Source organism: Aspergillus welwitschiae (assembly GCF_003344945.1).
Source record: "Aspergillus welwitschiae strain CBS 139.54b unplaced genomic scaffold BDQ94scaffold_50, whole genome shotgun sequence".
Taxonomy (NCBI): domain Eukaryota; kingdom Fungi; phylum Ascomycota; class Eurotiomycetes; order Eurotiales; family Aspergillaceae; genus Aspergillus; species Aspergillus welwitschiae.
In genome coordinates, this window is record NW_020798744.1 from 62,271 (window position 1) to 89,295 (window position 27,025).

The following is a 27,025-nucleotide window of genomic DNA, read 5'->3' on the forward strand; positions in this document are numbered from 1 at the left end:
GGCATAATGTATCCGGGATGGTTCCGGGGTGGTCTGGATCGGGTTGTCACTCAATGGCTTAGTTGTAATATTGGGTGATTGTCCAACAGGACTTGTTGTAAGACATGATTGACTGTTGGCTGTTGGCTTGATGAGATCATCTGTCTGAGCGAATACTAAATGCAGTCTTGGCGCTAGGGTGACCATGATATGCTGTCTTGGCGGAATCAGACGCCTTCAATAGTCAATATACATGATCTGTCTCGTGTTTGGAATAGGTTGGATGCGGGAAAACTTTGCTACATTTGCTCAAGAGCACAGTCCACGTCATACAAGTTAGTTATAGTATCTCTATCAGCATTCCGTAAGTTTTCAATGCCCTCAGTTCCTACTAGTCTTGCCAATACTGCTCTTCTTGATATTCGACAAAGTTTTAGACTACATCGCCCAGAATGCTTGATTTCGTGGCAAAGCTGATATTCACACTCGATATGGTGCTCAAATGCTATGTATCAGGTATCACTCCTATCACTACGGAGTGCATGCTCACTGGCGTTGCCAACACGTCTTATGAACATATATGTATTAGCCAATGATATGTAATACGTCACCTTATTGAGCGTTAGTCCAACAAAACTTCAAGGCCGAGCCATTGTTCCATCTACCAATAGCGGCCTGTTCCGTGCGCATGCAAGATGTATGCAGAGCAGAAAGATTTGGGACACTGGTGCAGATAGTATATATTCTGTTGTATGGGTAGCTCGGGCAGTAGCAGTCTCAGCATAAGTAACTGATCATTAGTCCATTTTGAGATGGTGCTGACTCTCAATGAGTGATGGACATGTCAAATTTAATTGCTATGAAATAAAGCACTTCGGATTCCTCATTATGGCTTTCACTGTCCGCAGACTATACAGTCTATACCTTGACCCTACATTTCAAGGTTCCGTCTTGTCACATGCACGTACATTGCGCATTATCCACAAGAAAGCCTCTCGAAACATCTATTTCCTCGGCGTGCTGTTCAGGAATCGATATATTTAGTCTATCAAGTAATTTGAGTAGTAGATAGAAGATGGATAACTTTATTATATACTTATTCTTTATTCTATATTGTTTACATCTAGGACTTCTAGACTGACTGGCCTATATTGCACTAAATATCCTCGTTGTTCTTGGTTTCTACTTTTGCCAGTAATTCTCTTTTCCATGTTCGACTCAACTAGTAACAAGTTACTCCATTGAAAATGATTTCTCTGAATTATCTGCCATCACGGTCGCCTTAAATGCCCCAAAAATTATACCGTGGCTTTTCGGATAGTACATACTTATATACCTTTTTTATCACACACATATATATTTGGCATGCAGCTGTTTTAAAAAGAACAGCCACCATATTTTTAGCCTTCTTAAGCATGATTGGAGGCGATGTTACCTGTAGTATATTAAGCTGCTCATCCGGCGCTGCACTGGACACTCCTGCTGAACGTAGTGCTGGCGCAATCCATAATGTGACGCCCCGGGTTTCGAAGATCTTCAAAGGAGGTGAGAGCTTGATTCCTTCGCGCAATCGGACAGAAAGAATTTCTACAGTCCTGACAGTCATAAGCAAGAAATGCAGCTGGTCAACCACTACCTATATACTCTGGAGTCATTCAAAACGCAGAGAATTTCTGATAGATAATACGTATTGGTAAAATATGTTCTGAGAAATGGTTTTCTCCGTATATCCGCATGCCTTACATGCGCGATTCGTCTTTTCTATGCAGTATTTTCCCACTTCCACTGTTGTTACCTGACCTGCGAAGAGGGTAGGGAATAGTTTAATTGCTTACGTAGGTGGCTTTGAAGTTAGGGTGCATTTTGTTTCTATACTACCCTTCATCCATGTTGCGAAAGGGCAGCTCTTGCAATGAAATCACCACTACCATCACCGAAAACGTCTGACCAGGCGGTAGTCTAGTGTACGTAAATAAGATTGATGATACCGTGATGTTCCACTCACTAACCTATCACGCTTTTACGACCGAAAGTAAATCGACAATTAGCTTATTGACTGGCATCTGAGCCGGATATATACGCGGTCTTCCATTTTCGGGTGGAGGGTGTCATCCACTTCCGAGCAATGTTGCATTCCAGCGTCGTCGGGAGAAACGTTTCTGGGGTTCGTTTACGGTTCGGGCTATCATTTACTATGTGTTCCACGTAAGATTGCTGCATTTATGTAGAGCTATATAGCTTCTCTAACCTACATATCTTTCTACCGCTTAATAGTCTGAATTGCATCCAGCCCAGGAAGGTTGTTTCAGTTGTCAAGGTGTGTTACTGAGAATTAGCAATATGCTAGCGAACCTAGGAGAAAGGCCTAGTCCAATGCAAAGTGCCGAATGGAGAGAACCTCTCACATGCAACCTTATTGATCGCAAGGTCCCGGAGCACAGCATCACCGAGGCAGCAGACGATGAAACCGATACATTGCTCAATCGTCGACAGGCTCAATTTGAGACTACTAAACGAGTTCTGGCCAGTGCAGTGAACGAAGGCCTGGCCAGCGCAACCATTGAAGAATCTATAGGTCCTAACTTGGTGTTGTGCATACGTGACCCAGCCGGAGTTGGAGAGTCTTGGATCAAATGTGGTCTCCGAGGGTCCGCCTACGTTGAGAAGAATGGTGCCAGAATCACTGGATTCGTACGTGCAGATGATCTACTTCCTCCAGTGCTCACCCAAGCAGGTGCAGGGGAGATATCAGAAGAACTAGACCCAGGTGCTATTTGTCGCATCATCTGCCTCTGGCAACCCGAACAATTTCCAAGTGCCGCCGTAGAGACACTTGTAAAGGAGGTCCGGAATTCTGCAGACAATCAAGGTGAGCCAGCAGCTCCTGCTTTAGGAGCCCGATTCTGAGACGAGATAGCGAAATGGTTGGAGATAGCCAGTACACAGCCGACGCTACATTTGAACTCTTCTTTGTACGATTGGGAGCAGTCAGTTGTGCTTGGACATCCAACGCATCCAGTGAGCTTTCCTACTACCTTTCTCGATTACAATCGCCGTAGTATTAACGCTATCAAGCTACACCGGGCATGTCTTGCTTACCCGCCTCTGAAACCCATCACACCTGACGATATTCCTGAGCTGCTCGAACCCGAACTATCGTTCATGTCTCTACCACAATCAGAAATGAAAGCCTTCGGGCCATTCTCCAGACTACTGAAGCCTCTCTTGGAGTCGTTGGGCATCCCTAACCCTGAGTCATCAGACAGAGTAGTAGTACCGTGCTTCACTCGTCAGCTTCCAAGTATCTTGCCGCACTTCCCTGATGCACGCCTGCTTGGATCTGTTAGAAAATGCTGCCGTGCACAGACTTCAATGCGCACTATCTCATTTCTCCCTGATGTGGGATCCCCTTTGCATCTGAAGCTCTCCTTGAATTGTCAAATCACATCTGGCCCAAGGACCATTACGCCATGGACTGCTGCTTTAAGCCCAGCACTCAGCACAGCGCTGAAATATTTGCTGCCGCCAGACTTATGGATTTTTGAAGATGCCGCTTCTATCACAGGCGGCCAGGATGATTTTGATAAAGCACGCCATTTGACATGCATTATACGGAAGAGCCCAGAAAAGCAAGCGGAAGAACTTGGAGAGACGATCATCCCGGTTGCCGGAATCTTCCAGAAACCGTACAAAGATGATCGGACATACATGGAGATCATGTTTGGTCTCGATGACTTAAAGCAAAAGCAAGCTTGGCTTAGAAAGTATTATCCTCAGCCCGTCTTGAGCCCGGATTAGCTTGCTTGGTGATCTAACGGAAGCCTTCTTCAATAGATATCTGGCAAAATTATTCTCTTTGCTTCTGCCGCCCCTGGTCCGTCACGGAATTGGCCTCGAAAGCCACGCCCAAAACGTCCTCGTCCGCGTCAATACTACCTCAAAAGAGATTACTGGGTTTGTTGTTAGAGATTTTGGTGGCATGAAAATACACTACCCTACATTTTCACGTACCAGAATTGATCTCAGTTCAATTCCCCCGGGCGCGAGTGCAATCGTCGACGACATACATAAAGTGTGGCACAAAGTCTACCATGCTCTGATTCAGATGCATGTGGGCCACCTCTTATATATGCTAGACTTGGAATCCCATGGAGGATGGCCCATTGTTCGCGAGGAGCTCGAGAGAGTACTGAACCCTTTGGGTGATCCAGATGGGAGGGCAGTGCATGAGGCCTTTACGAATAAGACTATGGCGTTTAAGTGTTTCATGGAGATGCGACTAAGGAATATTTATCGCGATGTGAGTCTATCTTTTTCTTTTCTACTTATTTATTTACGTTTTCTACCAAAAGCATGGGTTTCAAGGTTTAAACGGCTGATGGTGAATAGTATTATGAGAGAGAGCTGCCGAATGTTCTCCTCCGGGATATGCAGTCATAAGATGACATTCCGACGGCGAGTTCATTTTCAGTCAGCAAAGCAGAACCATGAGGCGCCTAGGATAACAGCAGTGGTCTTCGGACCCCCACTTCGCCGCATCCAACCCATACGAATGGCTATTGGACAAGAGACGCCACCGCCGCTTTCGCAATACTCATGCGCCCAAGCCACCTAGCAATTGATTGATATTATAGTCAAATAATGTAGTATTCTATATTAAATAGTTATCAAGGGCCAGATTCAAGTCTTCATCTACTGTGTATATCAGTAGAGCGCGCGTGATCTCCGATAATGGCATCGCTCGACGCGAGGTCAAATTGAGAAGGGATTTATCGAAGTACCCAACACTTTATAATGTATTGTAAGTGTTTCGAATACAGACCTCACTGAGTATGATTTTAATTGCTTTATTTTCAATTCTAGGTCTAGCCATACACTATCACGAAGACCGTATCATGGGTATCCTGCGCCATTGAATGCAAGTATCATCCGTTGGATGGCGTGATTTCTTGGTATAAGTACCCAAGTCATGAAAGCTTTTCCATATATAGCTTTTCCGCTTATTCCGAGCGAGCCTTTTGTGCTGTGAGTGAAGTTAAGAGGTATATCGCGACACAGTCGGACTGAGTGATCATGCTTCGGATCCCGGCACAGTGAACTGTGGAGCTGGTAGATGCGATTGGCCTGAAACATATACTCAACCTGTTCTAAGGCAGGTAGGTGACTCCAACTAACTGACAAATTCATCAATTCTTACCCTGTCCATGCCTCGGAAGACAGTTATGTTTATGTGCATTGCTAACATTCACAGCAGTGCGATGACTGGATGTCTGGCTGCCGTCATATTAGGTTCTACACTCTTCCACTAGATGACTTGCAATCTAAACAGCCTATATGACCTTAATACTCCAACTGACTTCATTCCATGAGAGAAAAGCTCACGGAGACTCTCCGGAGTAACTGCGCCGTCCTGTTTCACGTATCCGCTGCCAAGCATCCCCTCCCCAACGGCATCGCTGGCCATTCGGCATTTATCCGTGGCGTCCTATGGTACGTCTATCCATCGTTGCGTCACTGATTCATGCTGCTGCCAGGCATATGGCACCCCTATTCAACTTTTTTATCTGGAAGAGTCATGTCAAATGCAGGTAGCGCAGGAATACGTGAACTTTGATATAGCCTCACGGTGGAGCCATCAGACGATTTTGGCAGGCCGCCGGGCGGTGAAGAATCGAGACCCTGACAACGATCAAGATGAAACTCCAGTTCCATTAATCAGGGGAACTGCCCCATTAGGGTCTCACTTTCATCGAGAACAATGGCACCGGAAAAACTTAGGCCACACCCTTAATTCCCACAATGGTTCTCCTGGCGTAGCCTAGTCGGTCTCACCAGCCCTATATATCCCAACAGGTCGCCCCCCGGTTTTTGCAACAGCAGCAACATATTGCAGACAGCTTACCAACTATTGCCCGTCATGCGTGGCTCTTTCGCTCTTTCTATGCTCTCTGCGGCGCTGGGCGCCTCTGCTGCCCTTACTGAGTCCAACCTCAAAACCCATGTCGATGTGCTGGCACTCGACAGCTCCTTCAACCCCATCGAGGCGGCCTACTGGACTGACTACGTTCACCATCGTCGGACTCCCTTCGCTGTCTCCCCCGATGGAAAGACTGCCTATCTCGCCTACCTGGATGCCAGCGGGTCTGATGTCCACGTTACTGAGCTGGACCCGACAACCTTTGAGGCCACGGGAACCACCGTCACTGTTAGCGGTGGACAGGAAGGCATGCTGCCTTACTTACCTTCTAACCATTTTACACTCCGCTAACTCATCCCAGCCGGTGGCCTTGTCGCCCACAATGACGGCTTCGCCCTGTTGACCAACGAGGCTATGCCCTCCGGCACCACCAACGCTCCTCCCAGCGACACCCCCGTCCCCGTCCTCCACCGCTACACCAACGGCAAGCAAACCTGGAAGACCTGGCTCGGTGGCCCCGGCGTCCACTCCTCCGACGGTCTCTCCGCCTCCCCCGACCTGAACGGCGACCTGGTCTACTCTGAGTCCGCTGGCCTCTACGGCGCCTACTTCGTCGTGACCGACTACTCCGGCGACGCCTCCGGCCACTACGGCGATAGCATCGAATACGTGGCCGACAACGGCACGCTCGTGACCATCTCCGGCGCCTCCAGCTCTTGGGGCTGCAGCCACAACACCGGTATCGCCTTCGAGGCTGCCGACGAGCCTCCCTACGCCAGTATCTGCGCCGAAGATCAAGGCGCCATCTGGCTGAACACCAAGACCCAGGGAATGACCAACGACGGCGTCAAGATCTCCAACGAGAACACCACCAACGGTGCCTCCGGTGAGCCTATGGGCGGCATGGGTGGCAGCTACAGTGGTCTGGCCCGCTTCGCCGACAGCACTCGCTACATCTTCACCTGGGTCTCCCGCGGCGCTATTGATGTGACCGAGAACACCTGGATGGGCGACGGTTACACCCACGTCAATAACCGCACCAACCCCCGCAATGTCGCTCTCGCTCTGTTCACCGACAAGTACACCAAGGTCGGCAAGCAGGCTACCTCGACCGTCGGTGCCGAGGACGGCGACAGCCAGGTCACCTGGGTGACCTCGGGGTCCAACGACTGCTCCAACGCCCACGTCGCCACCTTCGGTAACTCCTCGGCCCTCATCACCTGGGAGGAGATCTCCGATCCCATCTGTGAATACACCGCCATGGGCTGCCGTGGACAGTTCGCCGGCACGTACTTCCAGCAGGTCGATTCTGAGGGCAACAAGGTCGGCGATGCCTTCAAGAGCACCGATGTCTATGTGTCCGGTGACATGGTCACCATGTCGGATGGCCGCATCTGCTGGCCGTATGTCAACATGGACTGGGATCTCTCCGAGGTCGTCTGGTCCGCCGATAGCTCCAAGTACACTAAGAAGATGAGTTTTGCTTGCATTGGCGGTAGCGGTAGCTCCTCGAACTCTACTACGTCCGCCTCTTCTACTGCCAAGGCTAGCAGCTCTGCTTCTGTCGCCGTTGTGAGCAGCGCTTCTGCGGCTGTGACTCACATTGCTGCTGGCGCGGCTACTGCGTCCGTGGAGCGTGAGACTGTTTCGGAGACGCCTGTTGTTCAGAGCAGCGTCGCCGCTGTCGCTGCGCAGGCTACCTCGGATGCTGTCTCTGCCCAGGTGCCTAGCTGGACTGTGGGTGGTGGTGAGGCCCGTCCTTCTACCTTCCAGACCCAGGTGCAGGTTCCTACCCAGGCTGCTCAGGCTGGATCGGACTGGGGCATTAACAAGGGGTTTGGCCAGGGATTCATTCAGGAAGACGGACAGGGCGAGGAGGAGCACGAGGGACACTGTCAGTTCTAAGCTGTGAGCAGGTTGAGTGAGTGTGACGGATGGTGGCGGATGGTCTTCGATAGTCCTAAATATCATCAATAGTGTAATCACACACCTCTTCCCTTGTTCACCATGCTCCTAACAAATTCCAAACATCATATTAAGATACACATTCTTCACAATATTAAATGTCCCAGATGGTGTTCATCTTATCAGTTAGCTGAGTACTTATACCAGACTCTGACAACAACACAACCCTCCTGCTAGAAATTTCATATCATTCTACCAACTCACATCCTCTCCAGCCCAAACCAAACACTACTGACCCCCAATCGACCCAAACCGCTCCAACACCTGCTCCCTCACCTCTTTCACAATGCTCTCCGCATCCTTAACCTCATGAACCAACCCAATCGACGCCCCCGCATACGTCGCCAGCCGTCCCTCCGGCCCCCACGCCTTATCCCCCTGCTTCGCAGCCTCATCATGCAGCACCTTCAACTCCTCAAACCCCTTCCCAGCCAGATGATCCACCCACGACCGATTAATAATCGTCCTGGGAGTATAGTCCTCCGGCCACCCAAACGTGCCCCGGAGATGATTATACAACAACGTCTTCATAGTACTCACAGCTCCATCTTCCGCCCGTACAACCTCCTGCTGATACCCATGCGCAATCCTCGTCTCATTCGCAGCCAGAAACCTCGTCCCCATCACCACCCCCGACGCCCCAAGACACAGCGCCGCCGCTGCACCCCGTCCATCAGCTATCCCGCCCGCAGCAAATAGGGGAATCTCACTCCCCGCAAACGCATCAGCCACTTCCGGGAGGAGAGAAATCAGACCCAACCCGTCTTTAGCCCGGCCGTGGCCGCCAGCTTCGGCGCCTTGGACGACGACCACGTCGGGTTTCTCTGTCGATTTCAAGATACTCCTAGCTTCGGATAAAGTCCCGATCTGGATCCAGATCTGGGTTCCCGGCGAGGCGGTGCGGATTCCACGGGACCAGGTGTCGAGGTCTGCTTGGCCGTTAGGCGGGGCGTAGAGCCATACCGCGCAGGGCTTGTATTTCTGGATGGTTGCGACGGCGGAGTCGAGGTCGTCGGCCCAGAGGAGAAAGCCCACGCCGATGGGGAGGTGCGGGGTTGGTGTTGGTGTTGTTTTGAGAGTAGATGAGGATATAAGGGATGATGCTTGCTCTAGATCTGCGGCTATGTTTGGGCTGGCGTTATTTATGAAGCCAAGGCCACCGGCGCGGGATACTGCCACAGCTAGGGCCGGGCCTGACATGACACGCATGGGAGCGCTGACGATCAGCGGGCTGGATGTCCATGGGTAGAGGCGGGAGAGAGCGGGTGCGAGGTGTTGTAGTCGAGACATTTTGGGTGTATTTGTGATGGTCTTTGATGTATAGATGTATTGATGGATAGACGATGATGATGATGATGATGATGATGATGATGATGGAAGTGGAGGGGGTGAGATGAGTTAGTTAACTATGGGGGCATCAAAGGTGGGGCTCGTGGGTTCCGTTGGTTGCCTGAGCGCGTATTGCGGGTGTTGCGGAGGACTGGCAGTCTGCATGCGGAAACATTTGCCGTGCTTATACAAGGATGATGGATATAGCTTATTTCGCTTAGATGTTGACATTTGTTGTCCTTCATAGCAGTATCCACCTGGAAAACATCTCCCTAACCAACTAATCAAAACTCATCCACGACAGCGCCCCTTCTACTCCCCAAATGACCAACTCCACACACATTATCCCACAACCGACACCACCCCTATCCCTACCCCCATAATATTCATCTACTCCCGCCCCTTTAATCCATACTCCTCCTCGGTAACCGCCTCATGCCACACCGTCTTCCCCAACCCAACAACAAAATGTGTCATCACACTCTCCTCATCCGCCCCATGCCAATGCGTCGTCCCCGCCGGCGCCCACACAACTCCCGTGTTCAAACGACGCGGAACTCCTCCCTTATCGCAGATCCACCCATTGCCCGCGACCACTTTGATCATCTGTCCGTTCTCGTGCGTGTGCCAGTGAGTACGTGCGCAGGGAGTGAAGGTCACGTTGGCGATGGAGGCGTCGCTGCCGAAGTGGATCGGGTCGAGGTAGACGTCGCCGGTGAAGGTGGCCGTGGGTTTGGCGCTTTTTGCGTCTGGTTTGTGGGCGGAGGGGATGATGATTGACTCGGGCATGGTTTAGATTTCTTATGTCTTGGAGCTTAGGAAAGATTTGTAGATGATGTGTAGCCGGATAGTGGTGGGATATGATGGTCTTAAGGACGTATTGAGATGGAGGTAGTGGAAGCGTAATTGCTGCTGGTGAGGGAAGAGGGGAATATGGATGGATCAATTTGGATATGGTTGCAGTTATATTTCTATGCTCGACTACCCTAAAGTGTATATACTGAAGTGTGTGTGAGCGTGTCAGCCAGGTGCCGCGGGGCTGCAGGCTGACAGGAGATCCACCTTTATCTCCGGACCTTTAGCTGGGGTACGGGTGTCAGCACCTCCGCATCAATGAATCAGCAGCAGCTTTTCATTGGAGTTTTCAGCCGGACCACAGTGGGGAAGGCTAGTAGTACCCTGCGATTATCGGTACAAGTGCTCAGGCCCTCCATTCAGGAGCATTGTCAGTTATCTCCGAGAGCGCATCTGTTATCCGGTCAGTCACATGATGAGGCAGAATGCTGAATATCCCAGATATATTTCTTACTTCTGAGGAGCATGTATGTATGGTGATAACATAGTGTCGAATATTACAGGCTCCCTCGAGCCTTGTATACGACGAGTAAACGCCAGTTCATCCCGACTTGTTTCCCCAGGCAGAAACATCCGGAGACATTCGAAGCATGTCCGGCTGCAAAAACTGGCTGAAGTCCAGACCCTGTAAGGTTGGTACATCAGCCACCAGCCCTTCTAACCAAGATACCTCATCAGAGGTTGGCATTTGTTGAAGTGGCGACTCTGTGGCAGGTGACTGCTGATATTCTTGCAGTACTGTACTCAACAGTCTAGTGTCCGCGCGTCTCCGCCGTTCATAAAGAAGGATCAGCAAACATGCTGTGTTGTACGCTTCTCTCATGGTCTCCGTGTCGTAGGTAGAGGCCACCACTCTCAGTGTCTGCATGGCTTCCGGCAGTAGCTCGAGTGCGGGGCTGGTGTCCATCTCAAGAATGATACTGATCATCTGAAACGGCACATTGGGTACATGATGCCATGGAGAGCAGTCGGCCACCATTTCACGTGCTGCGCTTAGACTGCGTCTGAGTAGGTCGAGGACTTTGGTCATTGTGGTCGGCGATGCCGTGAGGTTAGTCAACCGAAGGCGACGGAGAAGACAAAGGACCAGATTGCATTGGCACAGAAGAGAGGGTGGCTTGGTGTGAGTGCGGTCCAGCGTCTGGTATAGGAGCTCTTCAATTTCTTGATCTGGACGTTGGTTCTCCGGACCCAGGCTGGCGGTTACAGGTAGAAGACCGAGGAGCTCTGTGGTGAAATCGCCAGATCGCGATGATGGCAGTCCGAGTGTGTCACCCAGTGGGACTCGGGAAAGGCCCAGATCATAGGAGATCCAGAGATTCAAATGTTGAGCGACACCAATGAGTCTCCGTCGGATATCGATATCACGGTCGTCATCGGCCGACAACTGATGAAGCTTGGAAGCTTCAATCAAATGCATCAAGGTCGAGCTTGCCACCCAGGATGGATACGGAGGGGCAGTCATGCGCAGGTAAACCACACGCAGGGTCCATATGGTCACCAGGTGTAGTGAGGGACGGACACTGCCGATATGAGTCTCGGAGATCGAGCGCGCCAATTCGACCAGGTGAGACTCAGTGATGTTGATGTTGGTCCCTGAGAAGAGGCATCCCAGAGCGGCGACCCCAGCCAGAACGCCGTCATATGTACTCGCCACCGCGTTGGGCTGCCAGCGGCTGTCCATGCGGCGGAAGAAATCATTCGAATCAATAAATCCATAGCAGGGATCTATCTTGGCAAAATAGACATTGGCCAGAGTTCTCATCTGCATCAACGAGAGGATCTCGACAATAGGAAAGGCCGCGACCGGGGCGAGTCCGGTGGGGGACTTGCGCCTACCCACGTTCCAGCCAAAGAGGTTCAATTTGGGTGCATTGGCTGGGTCAACCTTGAGGCCTATTTTCCTCACAAAGGCCGCTCCCGAATTGGCCTCGAGGGTCTCCGTGAAGCGGCCCACCTGTCGGGGACTCGAATCGAGGATGGGTTCATTCTGGTCGTGGATGCTGCTTCCCCGGTCGGCGGGTTTGCCTCTCACGCGTCGCGGAGCCTGATAGTGACACTCATAGCCCCAGCTGGTGCACGTCGAGCAGGGAGATTCGCCATTACATTTCCTTTTTCGCTCTCGACAAGGTTCACAGGCTAGTCGAGCCCGCTTGCGCTTTGAGGCAGTTGTATCGCTCATGATGAATAGTTAGTTATCTTGAGGGCATACGAAGAGTGAACAGGAAAAGGAAAGGTAGCCAAGGGTCCTCGGTCGGGCGGCACGCGGTTTTCCGTCTGCTCCCGACCGGCAATTGGAAGAACAGCAACACCCAAATGCCAATGATCTCATAGAAGAGAAAACAATTATTCTAGACACTAATCATAAACGAGACATTATATACACAGGGATTCGTATAAACAGTATGAAATCCTGGACGCCGTTCGACATCCGGGAACAATGGTCTGTAGGATCGCAGAACAGGGCAGGCAGCCAGGGTCCCAAGCACAAGCTGTAGCCCTCCCCCCCATAACCAGCTAGAGAATCTTAATTGATCCCTACCGCGATTGTGCTTACCACGATATCCCCACACACGCCCCAGTGATGATTGAGGCCTCATCTTTTGATGAAACGTTTCCGGCGCACCCCGTACGGCCACAGATTGGCATGCCTACTGCAAGATCCAGCCAGATCGGGCCTTGTTTCTTGACCCTGCGCTCCTGGCTCTTCATCAATTTTCAGTTAGGAGTCACTGGATCAATCTCAAGCGTGGACAAGCAACTGTCTCGTACGCTATAAAGCCTTCCACGACCGGAATCAAGCGCCACAGTACCAGTGTAGAGGAGTGGTGAATACAAACCTCTTCCATCCTACCCGCAATACCCTCAGAGTCGCTGCAGAACTCACCGGCTATTTTGCCTGCCTTCCCCTCTCAACCTGGGTCCATATGCTCGGAATAGGAACGGAATAGGGATCATGATCGCCGACAGACATCCCAGCAGTGTTCCCGCCCACTGCACCCCCAGGTTTGCGAACATCTGCTTCGAGAAAAGTGGGAAACCTGCCGCAACGCTGGATCGGAGGATGATATTTGCAGCCACGGTAGAGGCAGCCCTATACTGCGTCAGTATCACACTCTTCTTCCATCACGACGCAGACCACACCTACACGGGAAGAAAAGAATCGACTAAATAATTGAAGCAGGGTAGGAAAATGCAGAGGATTCCAAATCCGATCAGTACACCTGCCGCCGTGGGAGCCATCCAGTGAATGCTGGCGGTAAAGCCAGTCCAGCTGAACCTGTAGCAACAATTAGCAACAATTTCAATGGAAGAAGCTCTGGGCTGGCTCACCAGAAGATGCCGGCCGTGAACACAGGGGCCCCAATTACAACAGTTTCCAAACGCCATTCGGGTACGGGAACGTTGTTGTTGGCGGCCAGTTTCTTCACATAGGCGGACTGCTGCGAGAGAATGAATCCACAAGCTGCGAGCTGCCCAATAATAATGCCAATAAAGGGAAGGCTATTGATCCCCATGCTCATGCCATAAACGGACTCAAAAACATACGGGTACGCTTCAAGAAGCGCATACACAATCCCATAGATGAAGGACATATAGAGGGAGATAACCAAAATGATAGGCTCAGTTACCAGCATACGCAGCGGACGGGTGAAATATTTCTGAATCAGCTGCTGTATGTCCACCTCGACCTCCTCCTGTTTAGCATGGATACCCCAATTACCAGTTAGCCGCCGTAGAATGGCTGCTTTCGACAGGAGAAGGCAAGACGCGTAGGTCTCTCTCAAGAAGAACACGCTGATAGCACCCCAAGCAAAGCCAACAAACGCCGGAATATACAGGGTCCACCGCCATCCGAGCGAGCTGGCAGTGATGAAGCCCCCAATAAAGGGGGCACTCAACGGACCCACGAACACGAAGAGCGCATACACGGAAATAGCCGCCCCGCGGTGCGAATTGTTCCAAATGTCCGAGAGCACAGCAGGAACCACCGCGAGTGGGCTGGCCCCAAACATCCCCGCAAAGAAGCGACAAATAATGAGCGTCTGGATGTCTTTGGACACGGCGGATGCAATGGTGAACACGGCACCTCCGAGCAAGCCCAGTGTCAATGGCCATCGTCTTCCAAACAGCTCCGAAGCGGGGGCCCAGAGGACAGGACCGGAGGCGAATCCTAAAACGAAGAGGGTTGTACCGAGGATGCCAACTTCAGATCCTACATTGAAAGCCTTGGCTGCTTCTTCGGCGCCGGGTGCGAAGATTCCACTGGCGAATGAAGGGATAAACGTGGCAAAGCAGGCTATCGTCGAGATGAGGAGTCTAGAATGAAGGAAGTAAGCGAGAGCCCGGTGAGTACTGAGTACAGGAGTAGCATACTTGGTAGAAAGTGGCCAATTGAAAGGATATTCTGGATCGTCGGGGCCATCGAAGTCGACGACATAGTCTTCCCGATTCGGCAGGGCAGGAGGAAAGACTTTGCCCTGTCCCATGGACGGAAGCTGCCCCGGGCATTTTTCAACATCAGCCTGATTGGGATCAACAGTCAGTTACCCATCCTGCAATATGTAGGAAGAACTTTGTGTTAATCCGTCACCTCTAGTGTTTGGGAGATCTGGCTGCTGGTTTCACTGTCTCGCAGGTTACTCATGGTGATGACGGCCGCCGAGAGCACTGATTCGGTGACATAGAGTGTGCCTGCGTGAGAGTGGAATCCATCTAGCTGTCTAGCCTCCAAATATATATGCCTATGTGCAATGAAAACTCTTTCTTTCACAATAGATAAGACTGCCTCTCAACAGATACTTCAAATGAGTACCAGGTCTCTTCCACCAATGAAAAGGAGTCCGCGGAGTTAGCGGGTATTGCGGGCGGACAACGACACATCGGTCAGCATTCACGCTGACACTCGCAACATTACTAACTCTCCAGATAGACCATTCATTCACTGCTGCAGCTCCTCAGCTAATGGTCGCTTCGCGTTTTATGCTGGTATAAGACCGAGCGGCTTCACACTGCACAGTTTAACGCTCCTTTATGACGGGATTTGGCATTCTACATGGTGAGTGGTTTCTGTGTTCTCCATCCCTCATTAGCTCACGAGTCCTGCGACTTGAATTTATGAATCTTAGGCAATCTGATACCTCCAGTCCTGTGTCTCTGTTCAAAGCATGATTTGCCTTGTCGAAGGTGATGCCCAACTACTACTTAGCAACCCCGGACTGACCCGCCGAGGGGACCCGTCGGTTGGACCCGAGGTTCTCAGCAACCAATCCAATCCGTGCAGCAGCCCTGCGAAAGACGTCAGATCTTCCATCTTGCAGCTTAGCTCGGATGACTCATATTCAGTCTGTTGGGTTCAATTTGACCACTGATTCAGATTCACCTGAAATTGAGGTCGAAACTGGTAGAAGTCTTCTAGGAGTCCGCAAGTTCCTTGCAATACTTCACCAATGGCCGCCTCGATTACCGCCCGCAGCGCTGCGTCCGAAGATGAGATCAATCTATCCAGCACAATGCCTCGCCTGACAACCATGTCCGTAACTGAGGACCATTTAGCGCAAAACTCGACTTGGTAAGCTACCGATACCCTTATGAAATACTGTCGAAGGCTGATCATACTCCTGTTCGGTCAGGAAATCCGCCATCATCGTGGCCGCCTCCTTTGTCATCATCTTCACCTGCTGTGGTCTCAACTTCGCCTGGGGTGTTTATCAAGCCCTGTACGAGAGTCTCGCACGAAAGCCCGGAACACCTTTCACCGGAGCATCCCCGGCAGAGATCGATCTGATCGGTACTATTTCCGTCTCCCTCATGACCATCGGAGGTCCTTTCGCGGTCGCTTGGGCCAAGCGCTTCTCGCCTCGCATGGTATCCTTTGCGGGAGGCTTTGTCTTTGGGCTTTCTCTCATCTTAGCCAGCTTCGGCACAGCGTTGTGGCATTTTGAGCTGACGCAAGGGTTGCTGAACGGAATCGGTACCTGCTTGTGCTACATGATACCCGTCACCATTGCCCCTACGTGGTTTACCCATAACCGAGGTCTAGCAATGGGCATCATCTTATCAGGCACTGGTGTGGGCGGTCTGGTGTGGGCGCCCGCGTTGAATGCATGCGTTAACGCCCTCGGATTTCGCAACACCCTGCGTCTGACGGGTGGTCTGTCGTTCGCGCTGGTCGCAATCGCCAGTGGTGCGATGGCCTGGGAGCCAGCCAGTCAGCGTCGTATCGCCATCGAAAACGCCTCGAGGACAAGCCGTGCGGATGGTATTTTGAAGGTGCCACTGGTGGACTGGCGCGTTGCCCGGACGCGTCGTTTCATGGCTCAGGCATTAGGGGCCATCTTCCAGGCGGCTGCCTATTACACGCCGGTCTTTTTCTATGCCTCGTATGCGCAATCCCTTGGATACAGTAACACAGCCAGCTCGAACTTCATTGCCCTCAGTAATGCCTGTAACGCGGTGGGCAAGATTGTCATTGGCCATGTCGCGGATCGCCTTGGTCGGTTGAATGCTCTTCTGCTCACCACCTGTCTCAGTGCAATCGCTACTGTTGCCTTCTGGTTACCATCCACATTAACCGGTCAGACGACGCAATCGCAGGGTCTGTTTATCACTTTCACCATTCTGTATGGTACCTTTGCCAGTGCATATGTGTCTCTCTTCCCGACTAGTCTTGTCGAGCTATTTGGGGTGCAGAATTTTGCCTCCGTCAATGGGGTCCTGTACATGGTTCGTGGCATGGCCACTATGGTTGGTACCCCAGTTGGGGGTGTCTTGGTCAGAAGTGCGGCGAATGCTCTCACTCCGAAGGCATACGAGAACATGTCGGTGCTGGTCAGTGCTCTTCTGTTTGCTGCCACAGCTGCAATAGTCTGGGTGCGTTTGGAGGCAATGATTGGGCCTGATGGACATCTCCTTTGGAAATGGCGACAGTAGGAGTAGTATTCTATGCGTACAAATCGGGTTTCTAGGAGACAGAAGCCCACTGCAGAGCCAGTGACAACGTTCGGGGGTACTAGACACTATATGTATCCGAACCCATAATGTATTACAAGAACAATCTCAACTCAGAGGAAATCTGACGAATCACCGACAATTCGTTCCCTTCCTGCATGGTCTCCTCATCATCTTTTATTACGATTTACCCACTCCTGTAAGTGGCTTGGCTTCTTCGTGCCCACGGCATAGTCACTGTGGCAGAGTCTGGATCTTCAGCACTACTAGAGTAGGCTGCCACGAGCGTAGAGCAATTGCTGCAGGAAGTTGCGTGCTGGAAGGTCCAAACGACCCCAACTACTCCACCTTGGCAGGAATGCCCGATATCGCTCGGCAAGTTCGGCTTATCACCCGATGGACTGATAACGATAAGAGATCAAGATGGATTTGACTCGAGTTGAAGAAACACAGGCTGACTGCCAAGATCAATAATCTGATCCATATCAGATTCACGCATATGAGGGGTCAAGCCAAGAATCGGAGATTACCGCCTCTTTCCGATGACGCCAATCAGGACCAATAGTGTCGGTGTGGATAGTAAGTAAGTAAGTATATATGCACCCCAGTGGGCTGCCCTCGGCATCCTCTTTGTCGCATCCTCTTCAGCTGGCTCGTCTTCAAATCATGGTGCGCGCTACCCAACTGGCTGTGGCGGCCCTGGGGCTGCTTGGTGCAGCGGCCGCTCAACTGGTGTCAACAGGCATGTCTGTCACGCTCGACCAGATCGATTACTTCGTCTCTCCATACCCAGCGGGAAATGTGACGGTGTCCGCAGCCTCCCTGACAGATATCCCCAGCGTCAATGGCTTCTACCCCGTGACTGTTGTTCAAGAGGAGATGGCTGGGGTATTATCACTGTCCTCTCTTTTCTCTACGTGGACGGATGTGGATGATGTGTTTACGCCCGCCTTCCTGGGTGTGGTCTTGGTCCGTGGCTACAAACCCGACAATGTCACTGCAACCTTTTTCAACAGTTCGCGCTCCAGCGTTCTCGGCCCGTTAGAGTCCAGGGTAGTTCCGTCAGGCCCATACTTCCTCGAACAGGCCACTGGAAAGCTCTATCCGGTCTACCGTCTCTACAGCGACTATGCAGGAGCCTTCACGCAGCCACTACTACAAAAGCCAGATGGCACATTCCAGCCGTTGTCGGCACAAGTGGCCGGTCTGGTCTCATCCACTATCGGTGTGCCCTCTCGCATCTACTATACCCCGAGCGATGAGAAACCGCTGGCCGGGGCTCGTGTTGGCGTTAAGGACATTTACAGTCTCGCTGGCGTGCGGCAGAGCAATGGAAACCGGGCATGGTACAATCTGTACGGAGAGAACAATGTCACTGGCACCGCCGTCTCGCGCCTGATTGATGCAGGCGCCATCATTGTCGGACTGCAGAAGCCCTCACAGTTTGCGAACGGAGAAACGGCTACAGCTGACTGGGTCGACCTTCACCCGCCCTTCAACCCACGTGGAGATGGTTACCAGGACCCTTCTTCCTCCTCGTCAGGCGCGGGAGCTTCCATCGGCTCTTACGAATGGCTGGACCTGGCTCTGGGTAGTGACACCGGCGGCTCTATCCGCAATCCCGCCGAAGTCCAGGGAGTCTACGGTTCCCGTCCATCCCACGGTCTCGTTGAACTTGACCATGTCATGTCCATGTCGCCTGTGTTGGACACTGCGGGAGTGCTGTCAAGGGATCCTTATCTTTGGGACCGGGCCAACCAAGCCTTGTACAGCACCAACTACACCTCGTTCTATGGCAAATCAGTCCGCTACCCCAGCAAGCTGTACACCATCGACTTCCCGACAACCAATGACTCTGCGGCAGACGCTCTGCTGGCTGGATTTCAAAAGCGCCTGGCCGCGTTCTTGAATACGACAGCCACCCCGCTGGATCTATCTGATGACTGGTCGTCGCGTCCGCCATCCAGCGCTCCCGCCAATGTCTCGCTTGAGACTTTGCTTAACCTGACCTACCCAATGCTGATCACCAAGCAGCAGATCCCTCTAGTTAGGGATCCTTTCTACGCGGACTATGCTGGTACGTCTGGCCTAAGCCTTCCATATACAGCATCCGACTGACATATACACAGCTAAACACGACGGCCGAGTCCCCTTCGTCGACCCCGTTCCTCTGTCACGGTGGAACTGGTCCATGGCGTACCCTGACTCTGCACTGGATGAAGCCATCCACAACAAGGCGCTCTTCATGGACTGGATCGCGGAGAATTATCTCACTCCGATCTCCGATCCTGAGCAGTGCTCCTCGTCACTTATTGTCTACGTGGGCACCGATGGCTCCCAGAGAGCACGTAATGTCTATCGTTCGCTCCCCGGCGCACCCTCGGGGTACAGCAAATTCCTCATCTCCAATATGGCGAGTGTGCCGGACTTTGTCATTCCCGTTGGGGAGATTGAGGCCTACAGCACCATCACGCAGCACCAGGAGAAGTTTCCTGTCGCCATTGATGTTTTGGCTGCTAAGGGGTGTGACGGATTGCTAGTCAGGCTGGCTCAGGATTTATTCGAGGCTGGCATCATTAGTGCACCGTTGGCGGGTGGGACGCTGACTGGTGGGCCAGTCTTATCTTGATGCATAGTGCTTTCCTTCAGAGGTAATACTTCGAGGACGGCTATGAAGCATATGCCGCATACGATTGGTATTTGACGATATTTGTCATGCTATACATGAAATTTACATATTGTATATAGTGTCATGGATTTGAATGAAGACATATCGATGTATCTTAATAGCAGGTCAATTGATGACGCTCTTGTTGCTCCGACGAAAAGCGACTGCATCGGGCCGATGCGGGTCCAGGGTCGTCCTTATCAACGCCCCGTCAGCACTAACAGTTGACATGTTTCTCCAGGTCGGCTAGAACCGCCTTTTCGCGAGAAACGCGTGCTATCGCGAGTGCAGGGCAATTGTTGCCTATCAGTAGCTAAAGCCTGAGTTCCGTGATCTTCACTTCTTCTTCCCTGCTCCCAACCCATTACTCTGCACTCCACGCCCAAATGCGTTTCCTAAGCAGTGCAGCCCTATTCGGCCTGGCGTATGCCTCCACCCAGGCGGTCCTCCAGCCAGAGGAACCATCAGACTTCCGTACCTTCCACAGCCCATATTCCCCGCACCACTCGATCCGCATCCGCCAGCAGAATGAATCAATCTGCGCTGCCCATTCCGCCCAATACACCGGCTGGCTCGACATCGGCCGTAAACATCTCTTCTTCTGGTACTTTGAGAGCCAGAATGACCCTGCCAATGATCCTCTCACTCTCTGGATGACAGGAGGCCCAGGGGGGTCCAGCATGATCGGTCTGTTTGAAGAAGTCGGGCCATGTCTGATCAATGAGTACGGCAATGGCACTTACCACAATCCGTGGGGCTGGTCCCGGAACTCCTCCCTACTATTTGTCGATCAGCCAGTCGATGTGGGATTTTCGTACGTCGATGAAGGAGAGGACTTACCGGGCGATTCGCATCAAGCTGCAATTGACATGCATCGGTTCTTGCAGTTGTTTGTCTCGGAGGTTTTCCCGCAATTGCAGACTCTCCCGGTTCATCTTTCTGGGGAATCGTATGCTGTATGTATCTTCTCTAGGACACCTGAGCTAAGACTAACTTCCACAGGGTCACTATGTCCCTTACCTCGGCAGTCAGATCGTCCAACAGAACAAGCTCTATCCCACTGAGCCCCAGGTCCTTCTGCATTCATGTCTCGTAGGCAACGGCTACTATTCTCCTCGCGACACTACCTACGGCTACTGGGAAACCCTCTGCACCACTAACCCTGGAGTCCCCGAGCCCGTCTTCAATCAGACTAGATGCGACATCATGGCGGCCAATATGCCGCGATGCATGGAAGTATCCGACGTATGTGTTCGGAACCCTGATCCGGCCATCTGCCATGCTGCGTCGGAGGTATGCTACGAGGGCGTGATCGGATGGTATGATGACGAGTCTGGTGAAGGTGGTCGGAATAGGTTTGATAGTGAGCTTTGCCCCATCCAGTTGTCCCCTGTCAGCAAATCTCTGCAATTTACTGATATGCAACAGTAACTGCTCCCTGCGCCCTTGACGGCATATGCTACATCGAGGCCGCTCGCATCGAGCAGTACCTGAACACACCCGCAGTTTGGGCTGCTCTATCACCACCCAAAGAAATCAAAGAGTACAAGGTTACTTCCGACAATGTGTCGCGCGCATTCGATCTCACTTCAGACACGATGACGCCAGCGTCTGAGCAAGTCGCGTTCCTGCTTGCGAATCAGGTACATTTCCTCGCGTACCAGGGCAATCTCGATCTGGCGTGTAATACGGCGGGGAATCTGCGCTGGGCGCATTCTCTGCCATGGAGGGGTCAGGTCGAGTTCGCGTCGAAGGCGCTGCGGCCATGGAGCTGGGTAGATGTGGTATCTGGAAAAAGTGGAGTGGCTGGAACGACGAAGGAGGTGAGAGTGAAGGTTAGTGAGAGTACGGATAAGGAGTCGAGGTTTGCGCTAGTTACGGTTGATGGGGCGGGTCATTTTGTGAGTATCCCTTGCGCCTTGTAGGTTTCAAGTATGCGGGTTACTAATGGCATATTGCAACATTTACAGCTTCCTCAAGATAGACCTGATATCGCATTGGATATGATGGTGCGTTGGATATCCGGGGCATCGTTTACTGAGTGAAGCATGCACGTCGCAGACGATGGGATACCGTCATATTTTACCAGTCCGGTATAATATATGTTTTATAGCTGTCTTCAGCAGCACTTACAATATGCTGCTGCCTTTTCTGGTTTGGGTATAATCATGGTTTAACACCATCAACTGCTTCGGCAGAGATGGATGAGCTTGATTTCGCACCCGCAGCAGCGATGGATTTCCGTCTAACCGAGCGAACGGTAGCGGACACTAACACTGATTGTATTTACAACCCTGTTTCTTTCCTCTTGATTTGAGACAAAAGTATGTAAGCTACCCTAAAGTAGGCGAGGTAGAATACGGTTGTCATCTACTTCTAATGAATTGCATAATGTAAGCGACTATTGGCCGCTGCCTTGCCCCAGTTAGTTAGTAGTAGTGGGTGCCGAAGTCAGCACACTTTTTTCGGCCCTCCTGACTCGATATTTCTTTTTCTGCATTGTCCAGTCAGACCTTGCCACACCCCTGCCTCATTTCAGATTCTGCAAGCACTCAGCCCTTTCTGCAGGGCAATGTCTTCTGATTGGTTGCACATCATCGATGCGTCCACGAATCTGTTGAACCCAAGAGTGATGTCATATCTGACGAGTCGTATATCGGGGTTCAGTGGTGGTCGGCATATGATATGTTCTTTCACAAGTACAATATCGCTGAGTGGCTGATGCACAGGTGACCGATGGAGGGGCTGCGATGAAGGATCAAAAGCGACTATAATACTGAACATGGGCAAGATGGGTCTGTTCTTGCTAGTAATATGAGCAAAGGGCGCATAATAGTCCTGAGCTTCATAATGTTAGTTCTTTCAAGGGTAAATTGAGACTTGTGGTATATAGCTGTGCCAATTATGTCGAGTTGATTAGGAATAGGGGCGCACAACTCGTATTACAAAACGGAAGTGGACTGCTAAGTGGCTGGAGAAAAACTAGAGAGGCCTAGATTGAGCTATGCATGCGTCCCCGTTAGCTTCGATCGTGGCCGCGATCACCGTGTATTATCCCGCTAACTCCATGCATCACCTGCCCAGGTCATCGATGGGGCATATTCTCCACCTGAGCATCGGTCATATCCGATCACTGACTTCCATAATTAGCAGAAAAAACTGGATCCTGGACAGCGAAAGAAATAGGCAGTAAGCCTATCGCATATTCTTTGCTTTATTAAGCAAAAGCTCGGGCTGGGAATGTTGGTACCTAGGCAGATCCAATTCAATCGACACCGGTAAGATAAGGCTGAGCTAGCACTGCGAGGTATTTACTCATGCGACCCTTACCGATCGCTGATGCAGGTGACGCCTGTGGCGGTTCGTCAGGGGCTGCTGTGCAACGTGAAAACAAAGCAAGCAGATCCTTCTTCTGTAAGCTACATATACCCTGGACATAATGCCTTTGTTGGATCAAGCGTTGAAGCTCTATAACACGATCTTACTATGTCTTTGTTTTCTGTCGATCCTAGCCATAATTCAAGATGCTGAACTACTCCAAGATCGCCGCAAATATTGTGCTGCGGTTCATCAAGGCTATTTTTGATCTTGTCTCATTCAGTGCCTATGTTGTACAACTCACCATTCGTGACCTGATTTTGACTGTGTGTTCTGAGTCCCCATCCCCATTATAAGAGCTTTGAACTTATCTGGAGTTCATTAGGCCACGAACCCTTTTCTCCCTAATCGTCCAGTCGGGAACGTTATACCTCGTGGATATCCAGGCCATGGAGGGACTTGGCCAGAGTACACGGCCCCTAAGCGAGGAGAGGATTCTCGCTCGCCTTGTCCAGGGTAGTTCTCATTTTACCTTTCTTTCACGAATAGTAGTTGACTCTAATTCTCTCATAGGCTTAATGCGTTAGCTAATCACGGTACGTAAGCCTGTTCTTCGATAGAGCTGTTTACAGTTAACATACCAAAGGGATCCTGCCGAACAATGGCAAACGTATTACCTACACACAATTATCGCACGCGATCCAACATGCATACAACCTTGCACCAACTCTAGCGAGTCAACTTACATCTGCAGCCAAGCAGCTGGATCAAGGTCGGGGCTGGATTGACCTGCATGATCTCAACGTCTTAAACGTGCGTATATTCAAGAATCTGGCTCAAAGTTTGGGAGGCGCTACCGCCACCCTGAAGTTTCTGTTTATTCTCGCTGCCAAGTATCTTTTCTGGGCGAGCACTTGAAGCAGGTATTGATATATTGAATTCAGGTTGTCCAACATGACGCCTCATTTACCCGTCCTGATATTGCATTCTGCCCGGACCAAAGCATCCCGCACACCGGCCTCATTAATAGATTACTTGACCACGCGTCGGATGGGAATCACCTCTCGCTGACCGACTTTTCCTACTACTCTGGTCTTCGCCGCGCAGAGTGTAAGCGGAATAATGGCCAGTACACCCTATCGGGGAGTTTTATCCACAAGATGATCGGTATGTTTCTCCTGGTGTGGCGGTAGCGTCTCCCTTAGGATGAGTATGCCACTATGCTAATTGAGATATCACAGGTTCCGGAACCAGTGCCCTGATGTATTCAATCTTTGGCGGGGATATCGAGGCACTACGTGTCTGGCTTGTGGACGAGCGATTCATGGATGGTTGGGAACCGCGAACTAGAGAGGCCCTCGGCCATACAGTTGCCGTAAGTGTATTCTTTACTTGATGTTTTTGACCTGGTAATTCTGACATGGTATATAGCAAGCTTTGGCCACCTCTCTTGCCGTTGAGTTTAGCATTGATGAGAAGCAAGCGCTGCGGGAGGGAGATGTCTTCTACCACGAGTGAAATAAGGTGTACAGCTACCAGTTCACTGCCTTCTCTTCTATCTCCTATCCATTATTCTTTGTGTACTTGATTGTTAGTCAGATTAGCGTCTAATTTCCGAATGGGCGATATCGATTATATCAAAAGATAGACTACGTGGACCTGTTGCTAGATGACAATGAGAATAGGGATCAGCATGGCGTCCATCATATAGACTGGCACGCATCTACATTACAACTCCCACAGAGCTGCCACCATCTCCTTCAAGTGAAAGCCATCATGCACACAGTACATGCACGAGGTGAAGATGCCCTAAAGTATGACCATTATAGACACTGTAGCCTCACGAGAGCTTCGCGCTGGGCCCGCCCTTACCACGACGAGCATTCACCGGCTTCAAGACTTTATACCAATTCTCTTCGACCACCAGATGACTCTTCCCCTTCTGGGCCTCCTCCCACTCCCGCTCCACGCGACGGAATCGATCCATTTCCTCCCGCAACCAAGCTGCACACGGGTCCACCACGGCCTTGACCTCCTGAAACGGCATCAGATGGCCCAATCCAGGCAATGTAACCTCTTTGACCCTCCCCTCAGACAGTCCCCCACTCCCACCGACCCCTGTTCCACACCGCTGGATGGCAAGGCGCATCTCATCGAGATTCAGATAGGTCGATCCGCCCACGACCCAGAGGCAGGAGGGGCGGAGAGTGGGGAGGCGGAAAAAGGTACTGCGGGGTTCGGGACGGTAGAGGGGAATAAAGGCAGCCGCGGGGTCCAGGTCGGCATGGGTATCGCGAGGGATCTCAATCACCCCGGTGGTCGGGTTGCGGGCGCTGAAGTTCTGTCGGATCTGACCGAGGAGGTCTTGATGTTTGGTGGTGGTCAGAGTGACTGGAGTGGTGTTGGTGGTGGTGCCAAACTTCGCCTTCACCGCCTCCACGTCCGGGTACAGCCGCGTCGGTAATTCTCGGAAACCGTGCTTCGCCATCAATTCCACACATCGGGGATCCCATCCGTGCATAAACTTGCGGTTGGCTTGTACGGCTGCCTCGCGGCTGGGCCATACGTCCGAGCGTCGGAGAGTGTAGTTCGGTGCTCCCGGAGGGTCAGTGCCGAAGCCCATAGCTGGCGGGCTTAGCTGGATGACGGGGTCCACGAGGAGAATGGTTGTGAATAAGCGCGGATGGAGAAAGGCCAGGTTCGTGCTGAAAGGGATGGTCAGTGCTCGCTGCTGCTGGTATTGCTAGGGGTCGAAGGGTCCATTTCAAGCACGTACATGATGTTTCCGCCCATGCTGTGACCGATCCCCACGAGCGGACGGGGCATCTGGTCGCGGAAATGGTTGATCATCAGGAACAGGTCCCGCGCATGATCCATCCAAGAACCTAGGCGTGGAGAAAAGATGATTGTAATTAGCATTGATATGGTCTAGGAAGTCATTATGGTTGGTGATTTAACATACAGTCCATGCTGAGTTTATCTTCATTCAAGACCCCGCTAGTATTCATACTGGCACAGTCGGCCACCCAGATGCTGCGAATATGAAAGCCAGTGGCTTGGTTCAGCAACTCATCCCACAGCGGCTCATACAACTCCTATAATCTCCCATCAGTTGAATCACATTCATGCGTTGATGGGAAAACTGGGTGAGGAAGACCGTGTTACCTTGGGAAGTGCAGCCCCATGAGCAGCGATGATAGTGATGGCGTCGGCGGGAACGGGTTCGGCCTGGTTCTTGGGAGTATACTGCTTGACATGGAGATTCAGTATGTCTTCCTGATGAACAGTGCTTCCCGGATATTCTCGAATGTGGCAGCCGGGAACGGCATGCTCCGTGACGCTGAAGTTTTCGCTCGACATTACGATGGGTGATTTGTGGGGACAGAAAGGAGTAGAGTGTGCTGGGTTTGAGCGCAGTAAACAACACGCAATTGACCTATATACCCTGTCAGGGAGAAGCGACCAACTGTCAGCACTTGTCCTGAAACGGTAATCCCCGTGGGGCTGACTGCAGGCATCTCTCAGTTAGCTCATACACTAACTGGATAGATCGTACGCTACTTCTGTCGGATATTATGATCTCCATACGAATAAGTCCATCGACTACTGCTATCGTCCTGAGGGGCACGCACAGTGCTTAGAGATATATTAACTAACCATACCCTTTGCTGAGTTATACACCCACAAGTTGCGCCCAACCGGAGATCAAGCCGGTATTGAACGTCGAAGGGTTGATGCAGATGGCCTGAATAGACGGCATGGAGACGATGTGGATGGTCAGTCTCGATGAAAGGACCGATATTTTGAAGCGGCTAGGATTGGAAGAAAAGCTGCGTGGATCCTGACTCGATGGCATTGTCACAATGCTCTAGACGAAGACAAGGACTTGAAGCTGAAGAAACTACAGGTACCAGATGATCTAAGGTCCAGGGATATAACATCTGCAGCAAGCTAAGATAAGAACTCTTTTGCCAAAAAGAAAAAAAAAAAAAAAAAAAAAAAAAAAAAAAAAAAAAAAAAAAAAAAAAAAAAAAAAAAAAAAA

General features: G+C 51.3%; 9 protein-coding genes across 9 annotated transcripts; 6 read left to right on the top strand and 3 right to left on the bottom strand.

Annotated features, from left to right (window-relative positions):
- Positions 1 to 2,319: 2,319 nt before the first annotated feature.
- On the top strand, positions 2,320 to 4,419 carry BDQ94DRAFT_184091 (IucC family-domain-containing protein; the record flags this gene model as incomplete). Its single annotated transcript, XM_026774556.1, has 5 exons — positions 2,320 to 2,848; positions 2,897 to 2,997; positions 3,055 to 3,743; positions 3,814 to 4,279; positions 4,369 to 4,419. 5 exons carry the CDS (start codon positions 2,320 to 2,322, stop codon positions 4,417 to 4,419), a joined length of 1,836 nt encoding a protein of 611 aa, XP_026620987.1.
- A 1-nt stretch (position 4,420) lies between these two features.
- BDQ94DRAFT_152904 (uncharacterized protein) lies at positions 4,421 to 4,594 on the top strand (the record flags this gene model as incomplete). Its single annotated transcript, XM_026768062.1, has 1 exon — positions 4,421 to 4,594. One exon carries the CDS (start codon positions 4,421 to 4,423, stop codon positions 4,592 to 4,594), a length of 174 nt encoding a protein of 57 aa, XP_026620988.1.
- A 750-nt stretch (positions 4,595 to 5,344) lies between these two features.
- Positions 5,345 to 7,801, top strand: BDQ94DRAFT_163144 (uncharacterized protein; the record flags this gene model as incomplete). The annotated part of the gene is made up of 3 exons (XM_026769682.1): positions 5,345 to 5,469; positions 6,004 to 6,203; positions 6,258 to 7,801. The coding sequence occupies 3 exons, from the start codon at positions 5,345 to 5,347 to the stop codon at positions 7,799 to 7,801; spliced, it is 1,869 nt and encodes a 622-aa protein (XP_026620989.1).
- Positions 7,802 to 7,978: 177 nt separating this feature from the next.
- On the bottom strand, positions 7,979 to 9,462 carry BDQ94DRAFT_107392 (nitronate monooxygenase). Its single transcript, XM_026763490.1, has one exon. The coding sequence runs from the start codon at positions 9,149 to 9,151 to the stop codon at positions 8,090 to 8,092; it is 1,062 nt and encodes a 353-aa protein (XP_026620990.1). The 5' UTR covers positions 9,152 to 9,462; the 3' UTR covers positions 7,979 to 8,089.
- Positions 9,463 to 10,586: 1,124 nt separating this feature from the next.
- On the bottom strand, positions 10,587 to 14,535 carry BDQ94DRAFT_163147 (MFS transporter/fungal specific transcription factor domain-containing protein; the record flags this gene model as incomplete). The annotated part of the gene is made up of 5 exons (XM_026769683.1): positions 10,587 to 12,117; positions 12,933 to 13,139; positions 13,194 to 13,325; positions 13,379 to 14,365; positions 14,423 to 14,535. The coding sequence occupies 5 exons, from the start codon at positions 14,533 to 14,535 to the stop codon at positions 10,587 to 10,589; spliced, it is 2,970 nt and encodes a 989-aa protein (XP_026620991.1).
- Positions 14,536 to 14,861: 326 nt separating this feature from the next.
- Positions 14,862 to 17,295, top strand: BDQ94DRAFT_152914 (putative MFS monocarboxylate transporter). Its single transcript, XM_026768063.1, has 2 exons — positions 14,862 to 15,617; positions 15,679 to 17,295. The coding sequence occupies exons 1-2, from the start codon at positions 15,496 to 15,498 to the stop codon at positions 16,976 to 16,978; spliced, it is 1,422 nt and encodes a 473-aa protein (XP_026620992.1). The 5' UTR covers positions 14,862 to 15,495; the 3' UTR covers positions 16,979 to 17,295.
- Positions 17,296 to 17,662: 367 nt separating this feature from the next.
- BDQ94DRAFT_163150 (carboxypeptidase Y) lies at positions 17,663 to 21,709 on the top strand (the record flags this gene model as incomplete). Its single annotated transcript, XM_026769684.1, has 6 exons — positions 17,663 to 19,073; positions 19,126 to 19,605; positions 20,073 to 20,620; positions 20,667 to 21,027; positions 21,093 to 21,565; positions 21,635 to 21,709. 6 exons carry the CDS (start codon positions 17,663 to 17,665, stop codon positions 21,707 to 21,709), a joined length of 3,348 nt encoding a protein of 1,115 aa, XP_026620993.1.
- A 1,113-nt stretch (positions 21,710 to 22,822) lies between these two features.
- On the top strand, positions 22,823 to 24,619 carry BDQ94DRAFT_152920 (uncharacterized protein). Its single transcript, XM_026768064.1, has 7 exons — positions 22,823 to 23,308; positions 23,368 to 23,498; positions 23,556 to 23,578; positions 23,629 to 23,795; positions 23,927 to 24,149; positions 24,224 to 24,357; positions 24,414 to 24,619. Exons 1-7 carry the CDS (start codon positions 23,189 to 23,191, stop codon positions 24,498 to 24,500), a joined length of 885 nt encoding a protein of 294 aa, XP_026620994.1. The 5' UTR covers positions 22,823 to 23,188; the 3' UTR covers positions 24,501 to 24,619.
- Positions 24,620 to 24,623: 4 nt separating this feature from the next.
- Positions 24,624 to 26,375, bottom strand: BDQ94DRAFT_107501 (alpha/beta hydrolase). Its single transcript, XM_026763491.1, has 4 exons — positions 26,148 to 26,375; positions 25,945 to 26,077; positions 25,759 to 25,867; positions 24,624 to 25,687 (listed from the first exon to the last, which is right to left on the bottom strand). Exons 1-4 carry the CDS (start codon positions 26,340 to 26,342, stop codon positions 24,823 to 24,825), a joined length of 1,302 nt encoding a protein of 433 aa, XP_026620995.1. The 5' UTR covers positions 26,343 to 26,375; the 3' UTR covers positions 24,624 to 24,822.
- Between the last annotated feature and the right edge of the window lie 650 nt (positions 26,376 to 27,025).

Bases quoted from the DNA above. Each gene is read 5' to 3' on its own strand.
- BDQ94DRAFT_152914 (XM_026768063.1), top strand. From the start codon at position 15,496: ATGGCCGCCTCGATTACCGCCCGCAGCGCTGCGTCCGAAGATGAGATC. The intron at 15,618-15,678 runs GTAAGCTACCGA...CTGTTCGGTCAG, and splicing joins TTAGCGCAAAACTCGACTTG to GAAATCCGCCATCATCGTGG.
- BDQ94DRAFT_107392 (XM_026763490.1), bottom strand. From the start codon at position 9,151: ATGTCTCGACTACAACACCTCGCACCCGCTCTCTCCCGCCTCTACCCA.
- BDQ94DRAFT_107501 (XM_026763491.1), bottom strand. From the start codon at position 26,342: ATGTCGAGCGAAAACTTCAGCGTCACGGAGCATGCCGTTCCCGGCTGC. The intron at 26,078-26,147 runs GTAACACGGTCT...GGGAGATTATAG, and splicing joins ATGGGGCTGCACTTCCCAAG to GAGTTGTATGAGCCGCTGTG. The intron at 25,688-25,758 runs GTACGTGCTTGA...CATCCCTTTCAG, and splicing joins AGCATGGGCGGAAACATCAT to CACGAACCTGGCCTTTCTCC.
- BDQ94DRAFT_152920 (XM_026768064.1), top strand. From the start codon at position 23,189: ATGCTGAACTACTCCAAGATCGCCGCAAATATTGTGCTGCGGTTCATC. The intron at 23,796-23,926 runs GTGCGTATATTC...TATTGAATTCAG, and splicing joins ATGATCTCAACGTCTTAAAC to GTTGTCCAACATGACGCCTC. The intron at 24,150-24,223 runs GTATGTTTCTCC...GAGATATCACAG, and splicing joins TTTTATCCACAAGATGATCG to GTTCCGGAACCAGTGCCCTG.